Source organism: Ranitomeya imitator, unplaced genomic scaffold, assembly GCF_032444005.1.
Source record: "Ranitomeya imitator isolate aRanImi1 unplaced genomic scaffold, aRanImi1.pri SCAFFOLD_317, whole genome shotgun sequence".
Classification (NCBI taxonomy): Eukaryota; Metazoa; Chordata; class Amphibia; order Anura; family Dendrobatidae; genus Ranitomeya; species Ranitomeya imitator.
Window position 1 is genome coordinate 331,505 of NW_027194797.1, and position 23,592 is coordinate 355,096.

Here is a 23,592-nt window from a genome sequence, read left to right on the forward strand (position 1 = left end):
CGCACACTCCGGTCTCAAGAGTGCATTGCGGTCTTGCAAGATGATGACGTAGCGGTCTCGCGAGATCGCAATGCAAGGAGCGGTCAACGGAGCGTCGCGAGGAGAGGGAAAGGCCTATTCTGGATCCGAGGGGCCGACGGACGGTGAGTATATAACTATTTTTTTTTTTTTTTTTTATTATTTTTAACATTAGATCTTTTTACTATTGATGCTGCATAGGCATCATCAATAGTAAAAAGTTGGTCACACAGGGTTAATAGCTGCGTTAACGGAGTGCATTACACCGCGGCATAACGCGGTTCGTTAACGCTGCCATTAACCCTGTGTGAGCGCTGACTGGGGGGGGAGTATGGACTGCGGGCACTGACTGCGGGGAGTAAGGAACGGCCATTTTGCCGCCGGACTGTGCCCATCACTGATTGGTCATGGCTGTTTTGCCGCAACCAATCAGCGACTTGGGATTTCCGTTACAGACAGACAGAAAGACGGAAGTGACCCTTAGACAATTATACAGTAGATACCAGATTATCAGGACTATAGGAGACAGGACTAGAACAATCCTACTATATACAGGAGACAAAGCAGATCCCATTAGGATACGTCATTACTGAGGTTTTTATTTTACTTTCTGATTAGAATTTCCAGCTCAGGAGGAAAGAAAATCTCCAATAAATCTGAGTAAAGACAAAGAAACATCAGAAAATGGAAAAAAGGGGAAAAAGAGACGAGGTAAGTGTGAGAATCAGCTCCATGTTGTGTGATGTCAGTGAGAATAATTCATGTGGAGCAGATGTCATCTGTCAGTGATGGGATTATCACATGTATGATGGCTGACAATGATCCCTGACCTCACATGTATGATGGCTGACAATGATCCCTGACCTCACATGTATGATGGCTGACAATGATCCCTGACCTCACATGTATGATGGCTGACAATGATCCCTGACCTCACATGTATGATGGCTGACAATGATCCCTGACCTCACATGTATGATGGCTGACAATGATCCCTGACCTCACATGTATGATGGCTGACAATGATCCCTGACCTCACATGTATGATGGCTGACAATGATCCCTGACCTCACATGTATGATGGCTGACAATGATCCCTGACCTCACATGTATGATGGCTGACAATGATCCCTGACCTCACGTGTATGATGGCTGACAATGATCCCTGACCTCACGTGTATGATGGCTGACAATGATCCCTGACCTCACGTGTATGATGGCTGACAATGATCCCTGACCTCACATGTATGATGGCTGACAATGATCCCTGACCTCACATGTATGATGGATGACAATGATCCCTGACCTCACATGTATGATGGCTGACAATGATCCCTGACCTCACATGTATGATGGCTGACAATGATCCCTGACCTCACGTGTGTGATGGCTGACAATGATCCCTGACCTCACATGTATGATGGTTGACAATGATCCCTGACCTCACGTGTATGATGGCTGACAATGATCCCTGATCTCACATGTAAAATGGAAAAAAGGGGAAAAAGAGACGAGGTAAGTGTGAGAATCAGCTCCATGTTGTGTGATGTCAGTGAGAATAATTCATGTGGAGCAGATGTCATCTGTCAGTGATGGGATTATCACATGTATGATGGCTGACAATGATCCCTGACCACACATGTATGATGGCTGACAATGATCCCTGACCTCACATGTATGATGGCTGACAATGATCCCTGACCTCACATGTATGATGGCTGACAATGATCCCTGACCTCACATGTATGATGGCTGACAATGATCCCTGACCTCACATGTATGATGGCTGACAATGATCCCTGACCTCACGTGTATGATGGCTGACAATGATCCCTGACCTCACGTGTATGATGGCTGACAATGATCCCTGACCTCACATGTATGATGGCTGACAATGATCCCTGACCTCACATGTATGATGGATGACAATGATCCCTGACCTCACATGTATGATGGCTGACAATGATCCCTGACCTCACATGTATGATGGCTGACAATGATCCCTGACCTCATGTGTATGATGGCTGACAATGATCCCTGACCTCACATGTATGATGGCTGACAATGATCCCTGACCTCACGTGTATGATGGCTGACAATGATCCCTGATCTCACATGTATGATGGCTGACATTGATCCCTGACCTCACATGTATGATGGCTGACAATGATCCCTGACCTCACATGTATGATGGCTGACAATGATCCCTGACCTCACATGTATGATGGCTGACAATGATCCATGACCTCACATGTGTGATGGCTGACAATGATCCCTGACCTCACATGTATGATGGCTGACAATGATCCCTGACCTCACATGTATGATGGCTGACAATGATCCCTGACCTCACATGTATGATGGCTGACAATGATCCCTGACCTCACATGTATGATGGCTGACAATGATCCCTGACCTCACATGTATGATGGCTGACAATGATCCCTGACCTCACATGTATGATGGCTGACAATGATCCCTGACCTCACATGTATGATGGCTGACAATGATCCCTGACCTCACGTGTATGATGGCTGACAATGATCCCTGACCTCACGTGTATGATGGCTGACAATGATCCCTGACCTCACATGTATGATGGCTGACAATGATCCCTGACCTCCCATGTATGATGGCTGACAATGATCCCTGACCTCACATGTATGATGGCTGACAATGATCCCTGACCTCCCATGTATGATGGCTGACAATGATCCCTGACCTCACGTGTATGATGGCTGACAATGATCCCTGACCTCATGTGTATGATGGCTGACAATGATCCCTGACCTCACATGTATGATGGCTGACAATGATCCCTGACCTCACGTGTATGATGGCTGACAATGATCCCTGATCTCACATGTATGATGGCTGACATTGATCCCTGACCTCACATGTATGATGGCTGACATTGATCCCTGACCTCACATGTATGATGGCTGACAATGATCCCTGACCTCACATGTATGATGGCTGACAATGATCCCTGACCTCACATGTATGATGGCTGACAATGATCCATGACCTCACATGTGTGATGGCTGACAATGATCCCTGACCTCACATGTATGATGGCTGACAATGATCCCTGACCTCACATGTATGATGGCTGACAATGATCCCTGACCTCACATGTATGATGGCTGACAATGATCCCTGACCTCACATGTATGATGGCTGACAATGATCCCTGACCTCACATGTATGATGGCTGACAATGATCCCTGACCTCACATGTATGATGGCTGACAATGATCCCTGACCTCACATGTATGATGGCTGACAATGATCCCTGACCTCACGTGTATGATGGCTGACAATGATCCCTGACCTCACGTGTATGATGGCTGACAATGATCCCTGACCTCACATGTATGATGGCTGACAATGATCCCTGACCTCCCATGTATGATGGCTGACAATGATCCCTGACCTCACATGTATGATGGCTGACAATGATCCCTGACCTCCCATGTATGATGGCTGACAATGATCCCTGACCTCACATGTATGATGGCTGACAATGATCCCTGACCTCACATGTATGATGGCTGACAATGATCCCTGACCTCACATGTATGATGGCTGACAATGATCCCTGACCTCCCATGTATGATGGCTGACAATGATCCCTGACCTCACATGTATGATGGCTGACAATGATCCCTGACCTCACGTGTATGATGGCTGACAATGATCCCTGACCTCACATGTATGATGGCTGACAATGATCCCTGACCTCACATGTATGATGGCTGACAATGATCCCTGACCTCACATGTATGATGGCTGACAATGATCCCTGACCTCCCATGTATGATGGCTGACAATGATCCCTGACCTCACATGTATGATGGCTGACAATGATCCCTGACCTCACATGTATGATGGCTGACAATGATCCCTGACCTCACATGTATGATGGCTGACAATGATCCATGACCTCTGTGTGATAATATTCCTCTGCCGTGCAGCCACAGTGACCGCACAGTAGTATGGTGCCATATGGAGTCCCATCACTTACATTATATTTACTTCTGTTCTCACAGGTTCCGTCTTCCGCCGGATCTTATCATCCCACCGGCGCGGATTATCCAGGGCTGCTCGAGCATTTGCTTGTTGCGCCTGTTGCCCTAAAACCATCTGAAAGACAAGAAGTCCAGCAGATCCACCATCACTGCTTCTACTGATCACCTGGCATCTGACCCCGGCTGACTCCCTGACTATGATTGTCTCTACTGATTCTGTCCTTTATCCTTCTATCCTATTATTAATTACAAAAAAAAAATTGTCCTTCTATCCTATTATTAATTACCTGTATAGAAGGACCTTCACATTCTTCTACTGATCACCTGGCATCTGACCCCGGCTGACTCCCTGACTATGATTGTGTCTACTGGTTCTGTTCCTAGTTTCACCCCTCCCTTATCCTTCCATCCTATTATTAGTTATATGGGCAGCACGGTGGCTCAGTGGTTAGCACAGCAGCCTTGCAGCGCTGGGTTCAAATCCCACCTTGGACAACATCTGCAAAGAGTCTGTATGTTCTCTCCGTGTTTGCGTGGGTTTCCTCCGGGTTCTCCGGTTTCCTCCCACATTCCAAAGACATACTGATAGGGAATTTAGCACTATCTAAAAATAAAGATTATTATTAATTACAATAAAAAATAAATAAAAATACTTCTAGGTTTACTTACATTTTTTTCACATTTATCAAACGTAACTATGTATTCTGTTAACTGATAAAATTCAGTCTTTATACAGATAGTGGCCGGTGGCCGGACCTTATTCTACAAACACTTATTACCTTTTGTGTCCAACACTCAGTGTCTGACATTGAACCTGGAACCTCTGAATGGTGAAACACCATGGAATAGCGACATCATTGTATTATTAGTATATAAAATACATCACAGTTTTACTTTTATGTTTTATGATATTGATCAGTTAAATGTTTTTAGTTCGTGTTTCCTCATTTTTCTCAATGACTCTCCCTAGACTGTGGTCTTGTTTCAGGGGGCAGTAATAAGGCTATGGATGTGCCCGATATTCAGGGATCGTTTACTGTGAGGCTTTAGTCTATGGCCTTATACCCTGACATAGTCGTCCTAACTAGATCGTTAGACTGGCTCCATCATCGCCCTCTAAACTGTGGATAGAATTGGTATTAAAAAAAAACAACAACTTTGCTCACACACCGCCTGCTGAGATTTTCTGACAGCACTACCAAAACATACAATCTATAACTCTGGGAGCGTCACTCTGTCCGAAGCCTTTATAGACTGCGCAGGCGCGACGCTCCTAGCGTTACATTATAGAGTGTCAGGAAAAAAAAATGGCGCCGGAAGGCGCGGACTGCCGGGAGCAGGGGGTCGGGAGCAGGGGGACACCGTGCACATATTTGCGTCCTGATTATGCTGTGGCACTTCATGCCACAGCAATTTGTTACTTACGCCTTTCCTTTCCGCCGCGATTTTCTTCGTCCTCCTGCTGGCGGAATCGGCGCCTGCGCAGTCCGCGCTTTCCGGCGCCATTTTCTTGAAGACACACTGCAGTGTGTCTTCAAGAAAATGGCGCCAGAAAGCGCGGACTGCGCAGGCGCAGTGTGTCTTCAAAAAAATGGCGCCGGAAAACACAGAGTGCACAGGCGCCCATTCCGCCAGCAGGAGGACGAAGAAAATTGCGGCGGAAAGGAATGGCGTAAGTAACAAATTGCTGTGGCATGAAGCTGTGGCACTTCATGCCACAGCAATTTGTTACTTACGCCACCTGATTCCTTTCCGACGTCATTTTCTTGGTCCTGCTGCCGGAATCGGCGCCTGCGCAGTCCACGATTTCCGGCGCCATTTTCTCGGACTGCGCAGGCGCAGTGTGTCAAGAAAATGGCGCCGGAAAGCGCGGACTGCGCAGGCGCCGATTCTGCCAGCAGGAGGACCAAGAAAATCGCGGAGGAAAGGAATCAGGTGGCGCAAGTAACAAATTGCTGTGGCATGAGGCTGTGGCACTTCATGCCACAGCTATTTGTTACTTATGCCACCTGACACGGGGCACATACTATGGAGCATCTTGTGGGGCCATCAACCATAATGGAGCAGTGTACGGGGGCATATACTATGGAGCATCTTATGGGGGCCATAAACCTTTATGGAGCAGTGTACGGGGCATATAATATGGAGCATCTTATGGGGGCCGTAAACCTTTGTGGTGCAGTTTACGGGGCATATACTATGGAGCATCTTATGGGGGCCATAAACCTTTATGGAGCAGTATACGGGGCATATAATATGGAACATCTTATGGGGGCCATAAACCTTTATGGAGCAGTGCACGGGGCATATACTATGGAGCATCTTATGGGGGCCATAAACCTTTATGGAGCAGTGTATGGGGCATATAATATGGAGCATCTTATGGGGGCCATAAACCTTTATGGAGCAGTGAATGGGGCATATACTATGGAGCATCTTATGGGGGCCATAAACCTTTATGGAGCAGTATACGGGGCATATAATATGGAACATCTTATGGGGGCCATAAACCTTTATGGAGCAGTGCACGGGGCATATACTATGGAGCATCTTATGGGGGCCATAAACCTTTATGGAGCAGTGTATGGGGCATATAATATGGAGCATCTTATGGGGGCCATAAACCTTTATGGAGCAGTGAATGGGGCATATACTATGGAGCATCTTATGGGGGCCATAAACCTTTATGGAGCAGCGTATGGGGCATATGGATGGGAGCAGCAAATTAAAGAACGGTGGCGCAGGATGGGAGCAGCACATGACAGAACGGGGGAGCAGGATGGGAGCAGCACATCACAGAACGGGGGTGCAGGATGGAAGCAGCACATGACAGAACGGGGGTGCAGGATGGGAACAGCACTTGACAGAACGGGGGCGCAGGATGGGAGCAGCACATGACAGAACGGGGGAGCAGAATTGGAGCAGCACATGACAGAACGGGGGCGCAGGATGGGAGCAGCACATGACAGGATGGGGGCGCAGGATGGGAGCAGCAAATGACAGAATGGAGGCGCAGGATGGGAGCAGCACATGTCAGAATGGAGGTGCAGGATGGGTGCAGCACATGTCAGAATGGAGGCGCAGGATGGGTGCAGCACATGTCAGAATGGAAGCGCAGGATGGAGGCAGCACATGTCAGAATGGGGGCGCAGGATGGGAGCAGCACATGTCAGAATGGGGGCGCAGGATGGGAGCAGCACATGACAGAATGGGGGCGCAGGATGGAGCAGCACATGTCAGAATGGGGGCGCAGGATGGAGCAGCACATGACAGGATGGGGATGCAGGATGGAGCAGCACATGACAGGATGGGGACGCAGGATGGAGCAGCACATACCAGGATGGAGACCATATACCAATATAAAAGCTCGCTACCCGGGCGTAGAACGGGTTCAATAGCTAGTGAATAAATAACAGGACCAAGCAAAATGGATAACAACATATTGCACTACATCTCTATTCATTATTAACACCTTTTTATTACATTTATTACCTAATAACCAGAACATCTACTATATAATTGTCTAAGGGTCACTTCCGTCTGTCTGTCACGGATATTCAATGGTCGCGGCCTCTGTCTGTCATGAAATCCAAGTCGCTGATTGGTCTCGCCAGCTGCCTGTCATGGCTGCCGCGACCAATCAGCGACGGCCACAATCCGATTAGTCCCTCCCCCACTCCCCTGCACTCAGCACCCGCTCCATACTCCCCACAGTCACCGCTCACACAGGGTTAATGCCAGTGGTAACGGACCGCGCTATGCCGTGGGTAACTCACTCCGTTACCGCCGTTATTAACCCTGTGTGACCAAGTTTTTACTATTGATGCTGCCTATGCAGCATCAATAGTAAAAACATCTAATGTTAAAAATAATTTAAAAATAATAAAAATCATCATATACTCACCCTCCGGCGCCTTTCCCGCTCCTCGCTCCTCCGGTGCTAAAGATGGTATGCGACAAGGACCTTCCATGACGTCACGTCACACCCTGGGACCGGAAGCTGGCGAACAGGCAACAGAACTACAAGGAAACCTCGGACCAATGGCTTGTGTGAACACTTTAATGGTACCCTCAAACAGATGCTACACATGCTGTTTGAGACCCAAGGGCGCGACTGGGAGCGGTACCTCCCACACCTGCTATTTGCTTACCGAGAGGTTCCGCAGGCCTCGACGGGGTTCTACCCCTTCGAGCTCCTGTACGGCAGGCGAGTCCGGGGACCCCTTGGGATGGTAAGAGAATCCTGGGAAGAGGAGCCGAACCCTTCTGAAGTGTCCATGGTGGAGTATGTCATGCGCTTCCGTGACAAGATGCAGACCTTGACGCAGTTGGTGTATGACAACATGACGCAGGTTCAGGCTGACCAGAAGCACTGGTACGACCAGAACGCCCGGGAGCGGACCTACCACATGGGTCAAAAGGTGTGGGTGCTGGTCCCCGTACCAAAGGATAAGCTTCAGGCAGCCTGGGAGGGCCCGTACGTTGTCCACCAACAGCTCAACCCGGTCACCTACGTGGTCACGCTTGACCACGCTCGGGGTAGGCGAAAGGCCTGTCACGTCAACCTGATGAAGGCTCATCATGAACGTGAACCTTTCGTCCTACCGGTCTGCAGCTTACCCGAGGACAGGGAGGAAGACACCCTCCTGGACATGCTGGCCCAAGTCAAGGCCGGTGGGTCCATCGAGAATGTGGAGGTATGCGCCTCGTTAACTGAACCCCAGCGGTTGCAGTTGCAAACCACACTGGAACCCTTCCGGGTCGTGTTCTCCAACCGACCTGGGAGGACTGAGTTAGCAGTCCACGAGGTGGACACCGGGAATCACGCCCCACTACGGCGAACACCCTATCGAATCTCTGACCAGGTGCAGCAGATTATGCGCCAGGAGATCGATGAGATGTTACAGCTGAGGGTGATTCGACGGTCAAAGAGCGCGTGGGCCTCACCTGTAGTTCTCGTGCCAAAGAAAGACCGGACCACCCAATTCTGCGTGGACTACAGGGGGCTCAACACCATCACAGCCTCTGACGCGCACGCAATGCCGTGCATTGAAGAGCTGCTTGAGAGTTTAGCTGGCGCAAAATACCTGACAATAATGGATCTGAGTCGAGGATACTGGCAGATTCCCCTGAGCCCCGAGGCGCAGGAGAAGTCCACCTTTATCACACCCTTTGGACTGTACGAGCCCACGGTCATGCTCTTTGGCACGAAAAATGCCCCTGCCACTTTCCAGCGGATGGTCAACCTCCTGCTTCAGGGACTGGAGAAGTACGCGGTGGCGTACTTGGATGACATTGCCATCTTCAGTCCCTCCTGGGAGGAACACCAGCAGCATCTCGAGGAGGTGCTCAGGCGAATTCACCAAGCAGGACTGACTATCAAGCCGGGAAAGTGCCAGATGGGCATGAGGGAGGTCCACTACCTGGGGCACCGGGTAGGCGGAGGCACCCTAAAGCCAGAGCCTGAGAAAGTGGGCGCAATCGTGAACTGGCCCACCCCCAGGACCAAGAAACAGGTGATGTCCTTCCTGGGCACTGCAGGGTACTATAGGCGCTTCGTACAGCACTATAGTAGCCTGGCAAAACCCTTGACGGATCTCACCAGGAAGAAGCTACCCCACATCGTCAACTGGACCGATGGCTGTGAGGGGCCTTCCAGGCGTTGAAAACAGCATTGTGCAATGCCCCTGTGTTGAAAGCAGTCGACCGTTCTTGGTGCAGACCGACGCCAGCGAGTTTGGCCTTGGTGCTGTGCTCAGCCAGGTTGACTCAGAGAACCAAGAGCGCCCCGTGTTATATCTGAGCCGGAAACTTTTGCCGAGGGAAGTGGCCTACTCCACCATCAAGAAGGAGTGCCTGGCCATAGTCTGGGCCCTGCAACGCTTGCAGCCCTACTTGTACGGTCGCACCTTCACCGTGGTGACCGACCACCACCCTCTGCGCTGGCTAAACACCATGTGTGGAACCAACGGCAGGTTGCTACGCTGGAGCCTTGCCCTTCAGCAGTTTGACTTCAACGTTGAACACAAAACGGTCAGGGAGCATGGAAATGCAGATGGACTGTCCCGCCAGGGTGAACCTACTGAGGTGCGCATGGAGGCATACAGTGCGCAGACCAAAAGGGGGAGGTGTGAGGAAAATTTATAATATCAGTAGTTAATCGCGTCGCTGCAGCGTGCCCAATAGCCAGTACATAGCAGGCAGCCTTTCTGGCGACTAATTACCCTAGGTGCAGTACCTAATCTAATCTGAGAGTAAGGGGGGCGCCAGAGAGCTGCAAGTTGCAAGTGGAACTGTAAGCGGGATATACATAAATCCCTGCAGTTCGTGGTACATTGAAGAGCAGTGGGATACCTAGAATAAGCCCCTGCTGTAACCTAAGAGGTCAATAGCCTTGTGTGTTTTTTTTTCATCACATTGTGGAGTGGAGGGATAACTAAGATAAGCCCCCTGCACATGTGATAGCCGTCTGTTGGCCTAAAGTCACCCCGATCTGTGACGTGGGGGTGACGGTCATGGTGTGAATCGTGACAGAGACTATAAGGCCTACACATCGCCTCATCTATTGGAGTATTAGTGAAGCGGGTGAAGGCGTAGATCCAGTCCAGGGAGTGGCAGAAGACAGATGCTATACTGTATAGACGGATATTAGGGACATTATGGCCACCTAAGGATTTAGTTTGTTGCAGCTTAAAAATAATAATTCTAGAGCCCCAATTTGAGCCCCAAATAAATTGAAGAAAGACTTTTCTTAAAAACCTATCATTGGCTTTAGATAATAGAACCGGCAGAGTCTGTAAGGGAAAAAGTATTTTATGGAAAGAGATCATTTTAATCAGGTGGGCCTTACCCACAAAGGACAGTTTAACCCCTTAACGACCGCCGATACGCCTTTTAACGGCGGCCGCTAAGGGTACTTAAACCACAGCGCCGTTAATTAACGGCGCTGTGGAAAAAGTAAATAGCGCCCCCCAGAGTCGGATTTTCTCCGGGGTCTCGGCTGCCGGGGGTAGCCGAGACCCCAGAGAACATGATTCGGGTTTTTTTTTACCGAACCCGCATTTGCGATCGCCGGTAATTAACCTTTTACCGGCGATCGCAAAAAAAACCAAAAACGCGATTTCTTTTTAATTTCTCTGTCCTCCGATGTGATCGCACATCAAAGGACAGAGAAATGGGGTCCCAGGTAGCCCCCCAATACTTACCTGTCTCCCCCGGTGCTCCTCGTGGCTCCCGATGGGCACCGCCATCTTTTTCCGGCAAAAAAATGGCGGTCGCATGCGCAGTGCGCCCGTCGGCCGGCACCGGGAGAATCTTTGGGGTCTCGGCTGCCGGGGGTAGCCAAGACCCCAAAGAACATGATCGGGACGATTTTGCGATCGCCGGTAATTAACTGTTTACCGGCGACCGCAAAAAAAAAAAAAGCAAAGTGTAATTCTCTGTCCTCTGATGTGATCGCACATCAGAGGACAGAGAAATAGGGGGATTCAGGGACCCTGCCATACTTACCGGTGTCCCTGGGTCCTCCTGCTGCTCCTCCTGGCCGCCGGCGTCTTCATGGCAAAAGAAAATGGTGGGCGCATGCGCAGTGTCGCCATCTGCCGGCTGGCAGGAGAAGAGCAGTTGGGGCTAAAATTAGGGTTAGGGCTAGGGTTAGGGCTAGGGTTAGGGCTAGGGTTAAGGGCTAAATTTAGGGTTAGGGTTGGGGCTAAATTTAGGGTTAGGGTTGGGGCAAAATTTAGGGTTAGGCTTCTTTCACACTTACGTCGGTACGGGGCCGTCGCAATGCGTCGGCCCGACATACCGACGCACGTTGGGAAAATTGTGCACAACGTGGGCAGCGGATGTAATTTTTCAACGCATCCGCTGCCCAATCTATGTCCTGGGGTGGAGGGGGCGGAGTTACGGCCACGCATGCGCGGTCAGAAATGGCGGACGCGACGTACAAAAAAACGTTACATTGAACGTTTTTTGTGCCGACGGTCCACCAAAACACAACTGATCCAGTGCACGACGGACGCGACGTGTGGCCATCCATCACGATCCGTCGGCAATACAAGTCTATGGGCAAAAAACGCATCCTGCGGGCACATTTGCAGGGTCCGTTTTTTGTCCAAAACGACGGATTGCGACGGATGCCAAACGACGCAAGTGTGAAAGTAGCCTTAGGGCTAGGGTTAGGGTTGGGGCTAAAGTTAGGGCTAGGGTTGGGGCTAAAGTTAGGGTTAGAGTTGGGATTAGGGTTAGGGTTTGGATTAGGGTTGGTATTAGGGTTATGGTTGGCATTAGGGTTACGCTTGGGATTAGGGTTAGGTTTGGGATTAGGGTTAAGGTTAGGGTTGTGATTAGGGGTGTATTGGGATTAGGGTTAGGTTTGAGGTTAGGGTTGAGATTAGGATTAGGGGTGTGTTGGATTTAGGGTTTTGATTAGGGTTATGGTTAGGGTTGACATTAGGGTTGTTTTGGGGTAAGGGTTGTGATTATCGTTAGGGTTAGTGATTAGGATTATGGATCGGGTTGGGATTAGGGTTAGGGGTGTGTTGGGGTTAGGGTTGGAGCTAGAATTGGGGGGTTTCCACTGTTTAGGTACATCAGGGGGTCTCCAAACACGACAGCCAATTTTGCGCTCAAAAAGTCAAATAGTGCTCCCTCCCTTCTGAGCTCTGCCGTGCGCCCAAACAGTGGGTTACCCCCACATATGGGGCATCAGCGTACTCGGGATAAATTGGACAACAACTTGGGGGCTACAAAATCTTTTTTGTGGAAAAAAAAATATTTTTTTATTTTCACGACTCTGGATTCTAAACTTCTGTGAAGCACTTGGGCATTCAAAGTTCTCACCACACATCTAGATAAGTTCCTTGGGGGGTCTAGTTTCCAAAATGGGGTCACAATCGGGGGATTGGTGGTGTGGACACAGTTTGAGGAGAGGGGATTGGTGCTGTGAACACAGAATGAGGAGTAGGGGGAATGGTGCTGTAGACAATATGAGGAGCAGGTGGATTGGTGCGTTAGACAGTATGAAGAGTGTGGGTATTGATGCTGCAGACAGAGTATGAAGAGTGGCGGTGTCATGTAGTGACTGGGGACTGTGGGCACCTACCTGATCCCTCGGACTAGAGGGCACCGTAGGCTATCACTGTCCCCTGGAAGGTGGAGAAGTCAGGTACCTTGCTATACTCCTATTTCAATTGTTATCTGTTCCCTACCCCAACCAGGAAGATGTGAGGTCGAAGTGTATAGAATTACACTAATCAGACTGACTGGTAGACAGGGATTAGAAAAAATCTACAATCAGGCTCGGACTGGCCCATAGGGTAGCAGGGGAGTCCCCCGGTGGGCCCCTGTGCTGATCTGGACTCCCAACCCCACTGTATGGGCAGTACTTGGCATAATTCACTTGATTCACTCCATACAGAAAAAAGCAGCATCTCGTCATTCATTAACCCCTCTCTGCCATCAGACTTATTATTCCATCCATGTGACTTGGGCATTAATTCCCATGGACAGAATAGTACGTTATTACCGATCGGCCGCGCACACTGGGGGTGTGCCATCAATCGCGGCCGGGTGTCAAGTGATTGTCACCGATGACACCCAGCACTAAGTGCCAGGAGTGGTCCAGCACTTTAACCCCCGGAATGCTGCGATCGGATCGGAGACCACGTGGCGTGACACAGGGTCCTGATCGCTGCCATAGAGACCCGATATCGTCATGACAACATCCGAGTCTCCAGAGCTGAGAGACTTCCTGTCATGCCCAGTGCAAGTCAGGAAGTCTCTCAGGTCAGTGTAAATTACATGCAGCGCTGACAGCTTCTGTGGCATGCAGATACTGCTTCATCTGTTTTCTATACAAGTGATCAGCCTGCAAAAAAATGATTGTCCCATAGTGGGACAAAGTGTAAAAGTAAGAATGAAATAAAAAAGATTAAAATATATTTAAAAAAATACTAAAAAACTATAATAAAAAATCAATATTCATTCCATCAATAAAAAAATATTTGAGTGAAAAAAAATCTAAATAATAAAAGTACACATATTTAGTACTGCCGCATCCATAACGACTCGACCTGTAAAACTGTCCCAGTAGTTAACCCCTTTAGTGAAAACCATAAAAAAAAAAAAAAACAAGGCAAAAAAAATGCTTTATCATCATACTGCCGAACAAAAAGTGGAATAACACGCAATTAACCCCTTAATCCCATATGACGTACTATCCCGTCAAGGTGACCTGGGACTTAATTCCCAGTGACGGGATAGTACGTCATATGCGATCGGCCGCGCTCACGGGGGGAGCGCGGGCGATCGCGGCCGGGTGTCAGCTGCCTATCGCAGCTGACATCCGGCACTATGTGCCAGGAGCGGTCACGGACCGCTCCCGGCACATTAACCCCCGGCACACCGCGATCAAAGATGATCGCGGTGTGCCGGCGGTGCAGGGAAGCATCGCGCAGGGAGGGGGCTCCCTGCGGGCTTCCCTGAGACGATCGGTACACGGTGATGTACTCACCGTGTACCGAGCGTCTTCTCCCTGCAGGCCCCGGATCCAAAATGGGGCTGCATCCGGGTCCTGCAGGGAGCACTTCCGGGTCAGGATCAGGCTGCAGCTGCAGCTCTAATCCTGCCCGGCTGTATGTCAGATCACCGATCTGACAGAGTGCTGTGCACACTGTCAGATCGGTGATCTGTGATGTCCCCCCTGGGACAAAGTGAGAAAGTAAAAAAAAAAAATTTCCACACGTGTAAAAAAAAAAAAAAAAAAATCCTAAATAAAGAAGAAAAAAAAAAAATATTCCCATAAATACATTTCTTTATCTAAAAAAAAAACAAAACAATAATTTTAGTATCGCCGCGTCCGTAACGACCCAACCTATAAAACTGGCCCACTAGTTAACCCCTTCAGTGAACACCGTAAGAAAAAAAAAAAAAAACGAGCCAAAAAACAACGCTTTATTATCATAACACTGAACAAAAAGTGGAATAACACGCGATCAAAAAGACGGATATAAATGGTACCTCTGAAAACGTCATCTTGTCCGGCAAAAAACGAGCCGCCATATAGCATCATAACCAAAAAAATAAAATAGTTAGAGTCCTCAGAATAAAGCGATGCCAAAATAATTATTTTTTCTATAAAATAGCTTTTATCGTATAAAAGCACCAAAACATAAAAAAATGATATAAATGAGGTATCGCTGTAATCGTACTGACCCGAAGAATAAAACTGCTTCATCAATTTTACCAAACACGGAACGGTATAAACGCCTCCCCCAAAAGAAATTCATGAATAGCTGGTTTTTGGTCATTCTGCCTCACAAAAAATCGGAATAAAAAGCGATCAAAAACTGTCACGTGTCCGAAAATGTTACCAATAAAAACGTCAACTCGTCCCGCAAAAAACAAGACGGCTGCCAATCATAAAAATCCGATATAAAAAACACTATAAAAGTAAATCAAACCCCCCTTCATCACCCCCTTAGTTAGGCTAGGTTCACATTGCGTTAATGGGTTAACGCTAACGGACAGCGTTGCACGGCGAAAATGTCACAATTAACGCCGTGCAACGGGTCCGTTAGCACACCCATGATTTTCGGTGTAGCGCATCGCTAGAGCGTGCCATTTCGGCTCGCGCTAGCAAGGTGCCGTTCTTTTGTGGCGCGCCTCGGACGCTGCTTGCAGCGTCAGCGGCGCGCCCGAGGTCCGATCCCCGATCTTCCAGAGCGGGGACGTTAACGCGACCACTAAACGCGACACCTAAAAAGACATTGCGTTAGCGCAATCCGCTAGCGCTAAACGGATTTCCCTAACGCAATGTGAACCTAGCCTTAGGGAAAAATAATAAAATTAAAAAAAAAAATATTTATTTCCATTTTCCCATTAGGGTTAAGGCTAGGGTTAGGGCTAGGATTAGGGTTAGGGCTAGGGCTAGGGTTAGGGCTAGGGTTAGGGTTTGGATTACATTTACGGTTGGGATTAGGGTTGGGATTAGAATTAGGGGTGTGTCAGGCTTAGGTGTGTGGTTAGGGTTACAGTTGGGATTAGGGTTAGGGGTGCGTTTGGATTAGGGTTTCAGTTATAATTGGGGGGTTTCCACTGTTTAGGCACATCAGGGGCTCTCCAAACGCGACATGGCGTCCGATCTCAATTCCAGCCAATTCTGCATTGAAAAAGTAAAACAGTGCTCCTTCACTTCCGAGCTCTCCCGTGCGCCCAAACAGGGGTTTACCCCAACATATGGGGTATCAGCGTACTCGAGACAAATTGGACAACAACTTTTTGGGTCCAAGTTCTCTTGTTATCCTTGGGAAAATAATAATTTGGGGGGCTAAAAATCATTTTTGTGGGAAAAAAAAGGATTTTTTATTTTCACGGCTCTGCGTTGTAAACTGTAGTGAAACACTTGGGGGTTCAAAGTTTTCACAACACATCTAGATAAGTTCCTTGGGAGGTCTAGTTTCCAATATGAGGTCACTTGTGGGGGGTTTGTACTGTTTGGGTACATCAGGGGCTCTGCAAATGCAACGTGACGCCTGCAGACCAATCCATCTAAATCTGCATTCCAAATGGCGCTCCTTCCCTTCCGAGCTCTGCCATGCGCCCAAACAGTGGTTCCCCCCCACATATTGGGTATCAGCGTACTCAGGACAAATTGGACAACAACTTTTGGGGTCCAATTTATTCTGTTACCCTTGTGAAAATACAAAACTGGGGGCTAAAAAATAATTTTTGCGAAAAAAAAAATATATATTTTCACGGCTCTGCGTTATAAACTGTAGTGAAACACTTGGGGGTTCAAAGCTCTCAAAACACATCTAGATAAGTTCCTTAGGGGGTCTAGTTTCCAAAATGGTGTCACTTGTGGGGGGTTTTAATGTTTAGGCACATCAGGGGCTCTCCAAACCAACATGGCGTCCCATCTTAATTCCAGTCAATTTTGCATTGAAAAGTCAAATGGCACTCCTTCCCTTCCGAGCTCTGCTATGCGCCCAAAAAGTGGTTTACCCCCACATATGGGGTATCGTCGCACTCAGGACAAATTGCACAACAACTTTTGTGGTCTAATTTCTTCTCTTACCCTTGGGAAAATAAAAAATTGGGGGCAAAAAGATCATTTTTGTGAAAAAATATGATTTTTTATTTTTACGGCTCTGCATTATAAACTTCTGTGAAGAACTTGTTGGGTCAAAGTGCTCACCACACATCTAGATAAGTTCTTTAAGGGGTCTACTTTCCAAAATGGTGTCACTTGTGAGGGGTTCCAATGTTTAGGCACATCAGGGGCTCTCCAAACGCAACATGGCGTCCCATCTCAATTCCAGTCAATTTTGCATTGAAAAGTCAAATGGCGCTCCTTTCCTTCCAAGCTCTGCCATGCGCCCAAACAGTGGTTTACCCCTACATATGGGGTATCGTCGCACTCAGGACAAATTGCACAACAACTTTTGTCGTCTAATTTCTTCTCTTACCCTTGGGAAAACAAAAAATTGGGGGTGAAAAGATCATTTTTGTGAAAAAATATGATTTTTTATTTTTATGGCTCTGCATTATAAACTTCTGTGAAGCACTTGTTGGGTCAAAGTGCTCACCACACATCTAGATAAGTTCCTTAAGGGGTCTACTTTCCAAAATGGTGTCACTTGTGGGAATTTCAATGTTTAGGCACATGAGGGGCTCTCCAAACGCAACATGGCATCCCATCTCAATTCCAGTCAATTTTGCATTGAAAAGTAAAATGGCGCTCCTTCCCTTCCGAGCTCTGCCATACGCCCAAACAATGGTTTACACCCATATATGGGGTATCAGCGTACTCAGGACAAATTGACAACAATTTTTGAGGTCCAATTTCTTTTCTTACTCTTGGGAAAATAAAAAATTGGGGGCGAAAAGATCATTTTTGTGAAAAAATATGATTTTTTATTTTTACGGCTCTGCATTATAAACTTCTGTGAAGCAATTGGTGGGTCAAAGTGGTCACCACACATCTAGATAAGTTCCTTAGGGTGTCTACTTTCCAAAATGGTGTCACTTGTTGGGGGTTTCAATGTTTAGGCACATGAGGGGCTCTCCAAACGCAACATGGCGTCCCATCTCAATTCCTGTCAATTTTGCATTGAAAAGTCAAATGGCGCTCCTTTCCTTCCGAGCTGTGCCATGCGCCCAAACAGTGGTTTACCCCCACATATGGGGTATCAGCATACTCAGGTCAGATTGTACAACAACGTTTGGCATCCATTTTATCCTGTTACCCTTGGTAAAATGAAACAAATTGGAGCTGAAATAAATTTTGTGTGAAAAAAAGTTAAATATTCATTTTTATTTAAACATTCCAAAAATTCCTGTGAAACCCCTGAAGGGTTAATAAACTTCTTGAATGTGGTTTTGAGCACCTTGAGGGGTGCAGTTTTTAGAATGGTGTCACACTTGGCTATTTTCTATCATATAAACCCCTCAAAATGACTTCAAATGAGATGTGGTCCCTAAAAAAAAATGGTGTTGTAAAAATGAGAAATTGCTGGTCAACTTTTAACCCTTATAACTCCCTAACAAAAAAAAATTTTGGTTCCAAAATTGTGCTGATGTAAAGTAGACATGTGGGAAATGTTACTTATTAAGTATTTTGCGTGACATATCTCTGTGATTTAAGGGCATAAAAATTTAAAGTTGGAAAATTGCGAAAGTTTCTAAATTTTTGCCAAATTTCCGTTTTTTTCACAAATAAACGCAAGTTATATCAAATAAATTTTACCACTACCATGAAGTACAATATGTCATGAGAAAACAATGTCAGAATCACCGGGAACCGTTAAAGCGTTCCAGAGTTATAACCTCATAAGGGGACAGTGGTCAGAATTGTAAAAATTGGCCCGGTCATTAACGTGCAAACCACCCTCGGGGCTTAAGGGGTTAAAAAGACGAATATAAATAAACATGGTACCGCTGAAAACGCCATCTTGTCCCACAAAAAAACGAACCGTCATACAGCGTCATCAGCAAAAAAAAGTAAAAAGTTATATCTCTCAGAATAAAGCGGTGCAAAAATAATTATTTTTTCTATAAAATAGTTTTTATTGTATAAAAGCACCAATACATAAAAAATTATATTAATGAGATATCGCTCTGATCGTACTGACCCAAATAATAAAACTGCTGCATCAATTTTACCCCACGCGGAATGTATAAACGCCCCCCCAAAAGAAATTCATGAATTGCTAGTTTCTGTTCATTCTGCCTCCCAAAAATAGGAATAAAAAGCGATCAAAAAATGTCATGTCCCCGAAAATGGTACTAATAAAAACATCAACTCGTCCCGCAAAAAAACAAGACCTGACATGACTCTGTGGGCCAAAGTATGGAAAAATTATAGCTCTCAAAATACGGTGATGCACAAATTATTTTTTGCAATAAAAAGCGTATTTTAGTGTGTGACAGCTGCCAAACATAAAAACCCGCTATAACGCCTCTTTCACACGTCCTGATATTTCCGGTACCAGAGATGTCAGTGTCTGTTTGTGTAACACTTGCGGCACACGTGTGCCGCATCAGTACCACAAGGACGGGCACCAGGTAAGAAGCGTTACAGTAAGCGCTGTTCCCCGGCGCCGGGTGCTGAACATGACTCTCATCATTCTCTATTCTCTCCTGCTTGTGTCAATCACCGGCAGAGCAGGGGAGAATGATGAGAGCCATGTTCAGCACCCGGCACCGGGGAACAGCACTTACTCTAACGCTTCTTCCCTGGCGTCGATGCATGTCACATGGATGACATTCATGTGTGTTATGTGTATGCACGTGTGCTGGATGCTTTGTGGCCCGTACTGACATTAAAAAATGGACATGTCAGCGTGTTTTGCCCACGGACAGACATATGGTCTGTGCACAGAACCATTCACTTGAATAGGCAAATAGCGCTCCGTTCCTCCCGAGTTTCTCTGCATGGTTGCCCAATGGTATAAAATTCTGTGACACACTCATGGTGTCAATATAATCACTGCACCGCTAGATGAATTCAATGAGAGGTGTAATTCGTAAAATGGGGTCACTTATGGGGGGTTCTGCTGTTTTGGCATCTCAGGGGCTTTCCCAGTGGGTCATGTGTTATGATCTGGTGACCTTGGAGCAGCATGAAAACTTTCACTGGAGTAGGTGGTAACTATACTGACCGCAAACCCTGATCTTAACACCGCAACTAGAAGTAGCCGTGGGGTGTGCCTAACAAATCCTAGACACCTCGACACAGCCGGAGGACTAAATACCCCTATAGATGGAAATAGGAATTCTACCTTGCCTCAGAGCAGAACCCCATAGGATAGGCTGCCCCCCACAAATAATGACTGTGAGTAGTAGAGGAAAAGACACACGCAGGCAGGAAACAGGATTTAGCAAAAGAGGCCACACTAGCTAAAATAGGAAAGGATAGGACAGGATACCAAGCGGTCAGTATTAAAATCCTTCCAAAAATATCCACAGCAGAAAATACAAAAACTCCACCATCTAAGGCTGGTTTCAAACTTGCGTTTTAAAACGCATGCGTTTGAAAAAAAAACGCATGGTGAAAAAACGCATGTAAACGCATGCAAACGCTGCGTTTTTTTAGACGCATGCGTTTTTGCATGTGGTGTAAAAAACGCGGCGTTTTGATGCGTTTACATGCGTTTTTCCATGCGTTTGCGTTTTTTAAACGCATGCTGAGAAATGTGTGACAGCTGACAATCATCTAAATAAAGTAAAAAAAAACACTATAAACATAAATAGCTAGGGTTAATGTTAGGGGTAGGGGTAGGGATCCTAACCCTACCCGTACCCCTAACCCTAAAGGGATCCTAACCCTAAAGGGATCCTACCCCTAACCCTACCCCTAACCATAAAGGGATCCTACCCCTACCCCTAACCCTAATCTCTTTAGGGTTAGGGTTAGGATCTCTTTAGGGGTAGGGGTAGGGTTAGGATCCCTTTAGGGTTAGGGGTAGGGTTAGGATCCCTTTAGGGTTAGGGGTATTGTTAGGGGTAGGGTTAGGGTTAGGATCCCTTTAGGGTTAGGGTTACGATCCCTGTAGGGTTAAGGTTATGATCCCGTTAGGGTTAGGGTTAGGATCCCTTTAGGGTTAGGATCCCTTTAGGGTTAGGGTTAGGATCCCTTTATCACCTTTATGGTGGGGGGTGGCATATCAGTGTGTTTTCTGTTTTTTTAATATAAAAACGCATGCATTTTTAACGCAAACAAACGCATGCACACAAAAACGCATGCGTTTCCATTGACTCCAATGTATTTTTGGCCCCAAAAAAACGCATGAAAACGCATGCATTTTATTTGTCCGAAAAACGCCCCTCAAAAATACTACAAGTTGCATTTTTGAAAATGAACGCATGCAGTAAAAAAACGCATGCGATTGAAAACGCGACCAAACGCGTACCAAAAAAAAACGCATGCGTTTTCAATGTTAAATATAGGGAAAAAAACGCATGCATTTTTTTGTGCAAAAAACGCTGCAGACAAAAACGCAAGTGTGAAACCACCCTAACTAAAGATGTGGAGCGTATATCTGCAACTCCAGAGAATCCAACAAGACTGAGAAAACACTGACACAGTCTAAGCTGGACAAGAGAAAACAAATGAATAGCACAGAATATAAGCACACAGCATGTGTGCCACAGAAAAAGAAACAGACACTTATTTTTGCTGAATTGGAAGCTAAGCAGGAGAAGCCAGACAGAGATCCAACACTTCCCAAGAAACATTGACAACTGGAAAGGACTAATGAGTCCTGCAAACCTAAATACCCCAGTCAGAATTGCAATCAGCAGATACACCTGTCCAAGACCGCAGCCTAGGGACAACTGCATTACCACCTACAACCACCGGAGGGAGCCCAAAAGCAGAATTCACAACAGTCATGGCACCTGCAAACCATAACATTAAAATCTGGCGCTACTTCCCTTCTGAGCGTTGCTCTGCACCCAAACAGTGGTTTACCCCCACATCGGGGTATCAGCATTCTCAGGACATATTGCACAATAACTTTTGGGGTCTAATTTCCCCTGTTACCCTTGGGAAAATAAAAAATTGGGGGCAAAAATACCATTTTTAATGGAAAAAATATGATTTTTTATTTTTACGGCTCTAGATTGTAAACTCCTGTGAAGCACTTGGGGGTTAAAAGTGCTCACCATACATCTAGATAAGTTCCTTAGGGGTCTAGTTTCCAAAATGGGGTCACTTGTGGGAGGTTTTCATTGTTTAGGCACATCAGGGGCTCTCCAAACGCGACATGACGCCTGCAGACCATTCTATCAAAGTCTGCATTCCAAAACGTCACTGCTTTCCTTCTGAGTCCCGACGTGTGCCCATACAGTAGTTTTCTCCCACATATGGGGTATCAGCGTACTCAGGACAAACTTTACAACAACTCTTGGGGACTAATTTCTCCTCTTACCCTTGGAAAAAATAAAAAATGGGGACTAAAAGATCATGTTTGTGGAAAAAATATGATTTTTTTTTATTTTCACGCCCGGGCGTTACAAACTTTAGTGAAACACCTGGGGGTTCAAAGTTCTCACCACACATCTAGATAAGTTCCTTAGAGGGTCTAGTTTACAAAATAGTGTCACTTGTGCGGGGTTTCCACTGTTTAGGCTCATCAGGGGCTCTGCAAACATGACATGGCGTTCGATCTCAATTCCAGCCAATTTTGCGTTGAAAAAGTCAAACAGCGCTCCGTCCCTTCTGAGATCTGCCATGAGCCCAAACAGTGGTTTACCCCCACATATGGGGCATAAGCGTACTCAGGACAAATTGCACAATAACTGACGGGGTTACCCTTGGGAAAATTAAAATTGGGGGTGAAAGGATCATTTTTGTCGAACAAATATGATTTTTTTTTAAATTTTACAGCTCTACCTTATAAACTTCTGTGAAGGATTTGGCTGTTCAAAGTGCTCACCACACATCTAGATCAGTTCCTTGGGGGGTCTAGTTTTTAAAATGGGGTCACTTTAGGGGGGATTCCACTGTTTATGCACATCAGGGGCTCTCCAAACGTGACATGGTGTCCGATCTCAATTCCAGCCAATTTTGCGTTGAAAAAGTCAAACGGCGCTTCTTCCCTTCCGAGCTCTGCCGTGCGCCCAAACAGTGGTTTACCCCCACATATGGGGTATCTGAATACTCAGGACAAATTGCACAACGTTTGGGGTCCAATTTCTCCTGTTACCCTTGGGAAAAAAAATAAAAAAATTGGATCTGAAGTAATGTTTTTGTGAAAAAAAAGTTAAATGTTCATTTTTTTAAATATTCCAAAAATTGCTGTGAAGCACCAGAAGGGTTAATAAACTTCTTGAATGTGGTTTTGACCACTTTGAGGGGTGCAGTTTTTAGAATGGTGTCACACTTGGGTATTTTCTATCATATAGGCCCCTCAAAGTGACTTCAAATGTGATGTGGTCCCTAAAAAATATGGTCTTGTAAAAATGAGAAATCACTGGCCAACTTTTAACCCTTATAACTCCCTAACACAAAAAAAATTTGGTTCCAAAATTGTGCTGA

General features: G+C 46.6%; 1 protein-coding gene across 1 annotated transcript in view; it reads right to left on the minus strand.

The window, feature by feature from the left end:
• LOC138656345 (gastrula zinc finger protein XlCGF66.1-like) overlaps window positions 1–5,239 on the minus strand; it is a 324,260-nt gene extending 319,021 nt beyond the window's left edge. Inside the window, exons 1-2 of the mRNA XM_069743692.1 lie at window positions 4,537–5,239; window positions 4,046–4,164 (exon numbers count right to left, since the gene is read on the minus strand). Of these exons, the coding sequence (XP_069599793.1) occupies window positions 4,046–4,164; window positions 4,537–4,548 (131 nt within the window). The 5' untranslated portion in view covers window positions 4,549–5,239. The remainder of the gene's footprint in view (window positions 1–4,045; window positions 4,165–4,536) is intronic.
• Window positions 5,240–23,592: the final 18,353 nt, after the last annotated feature.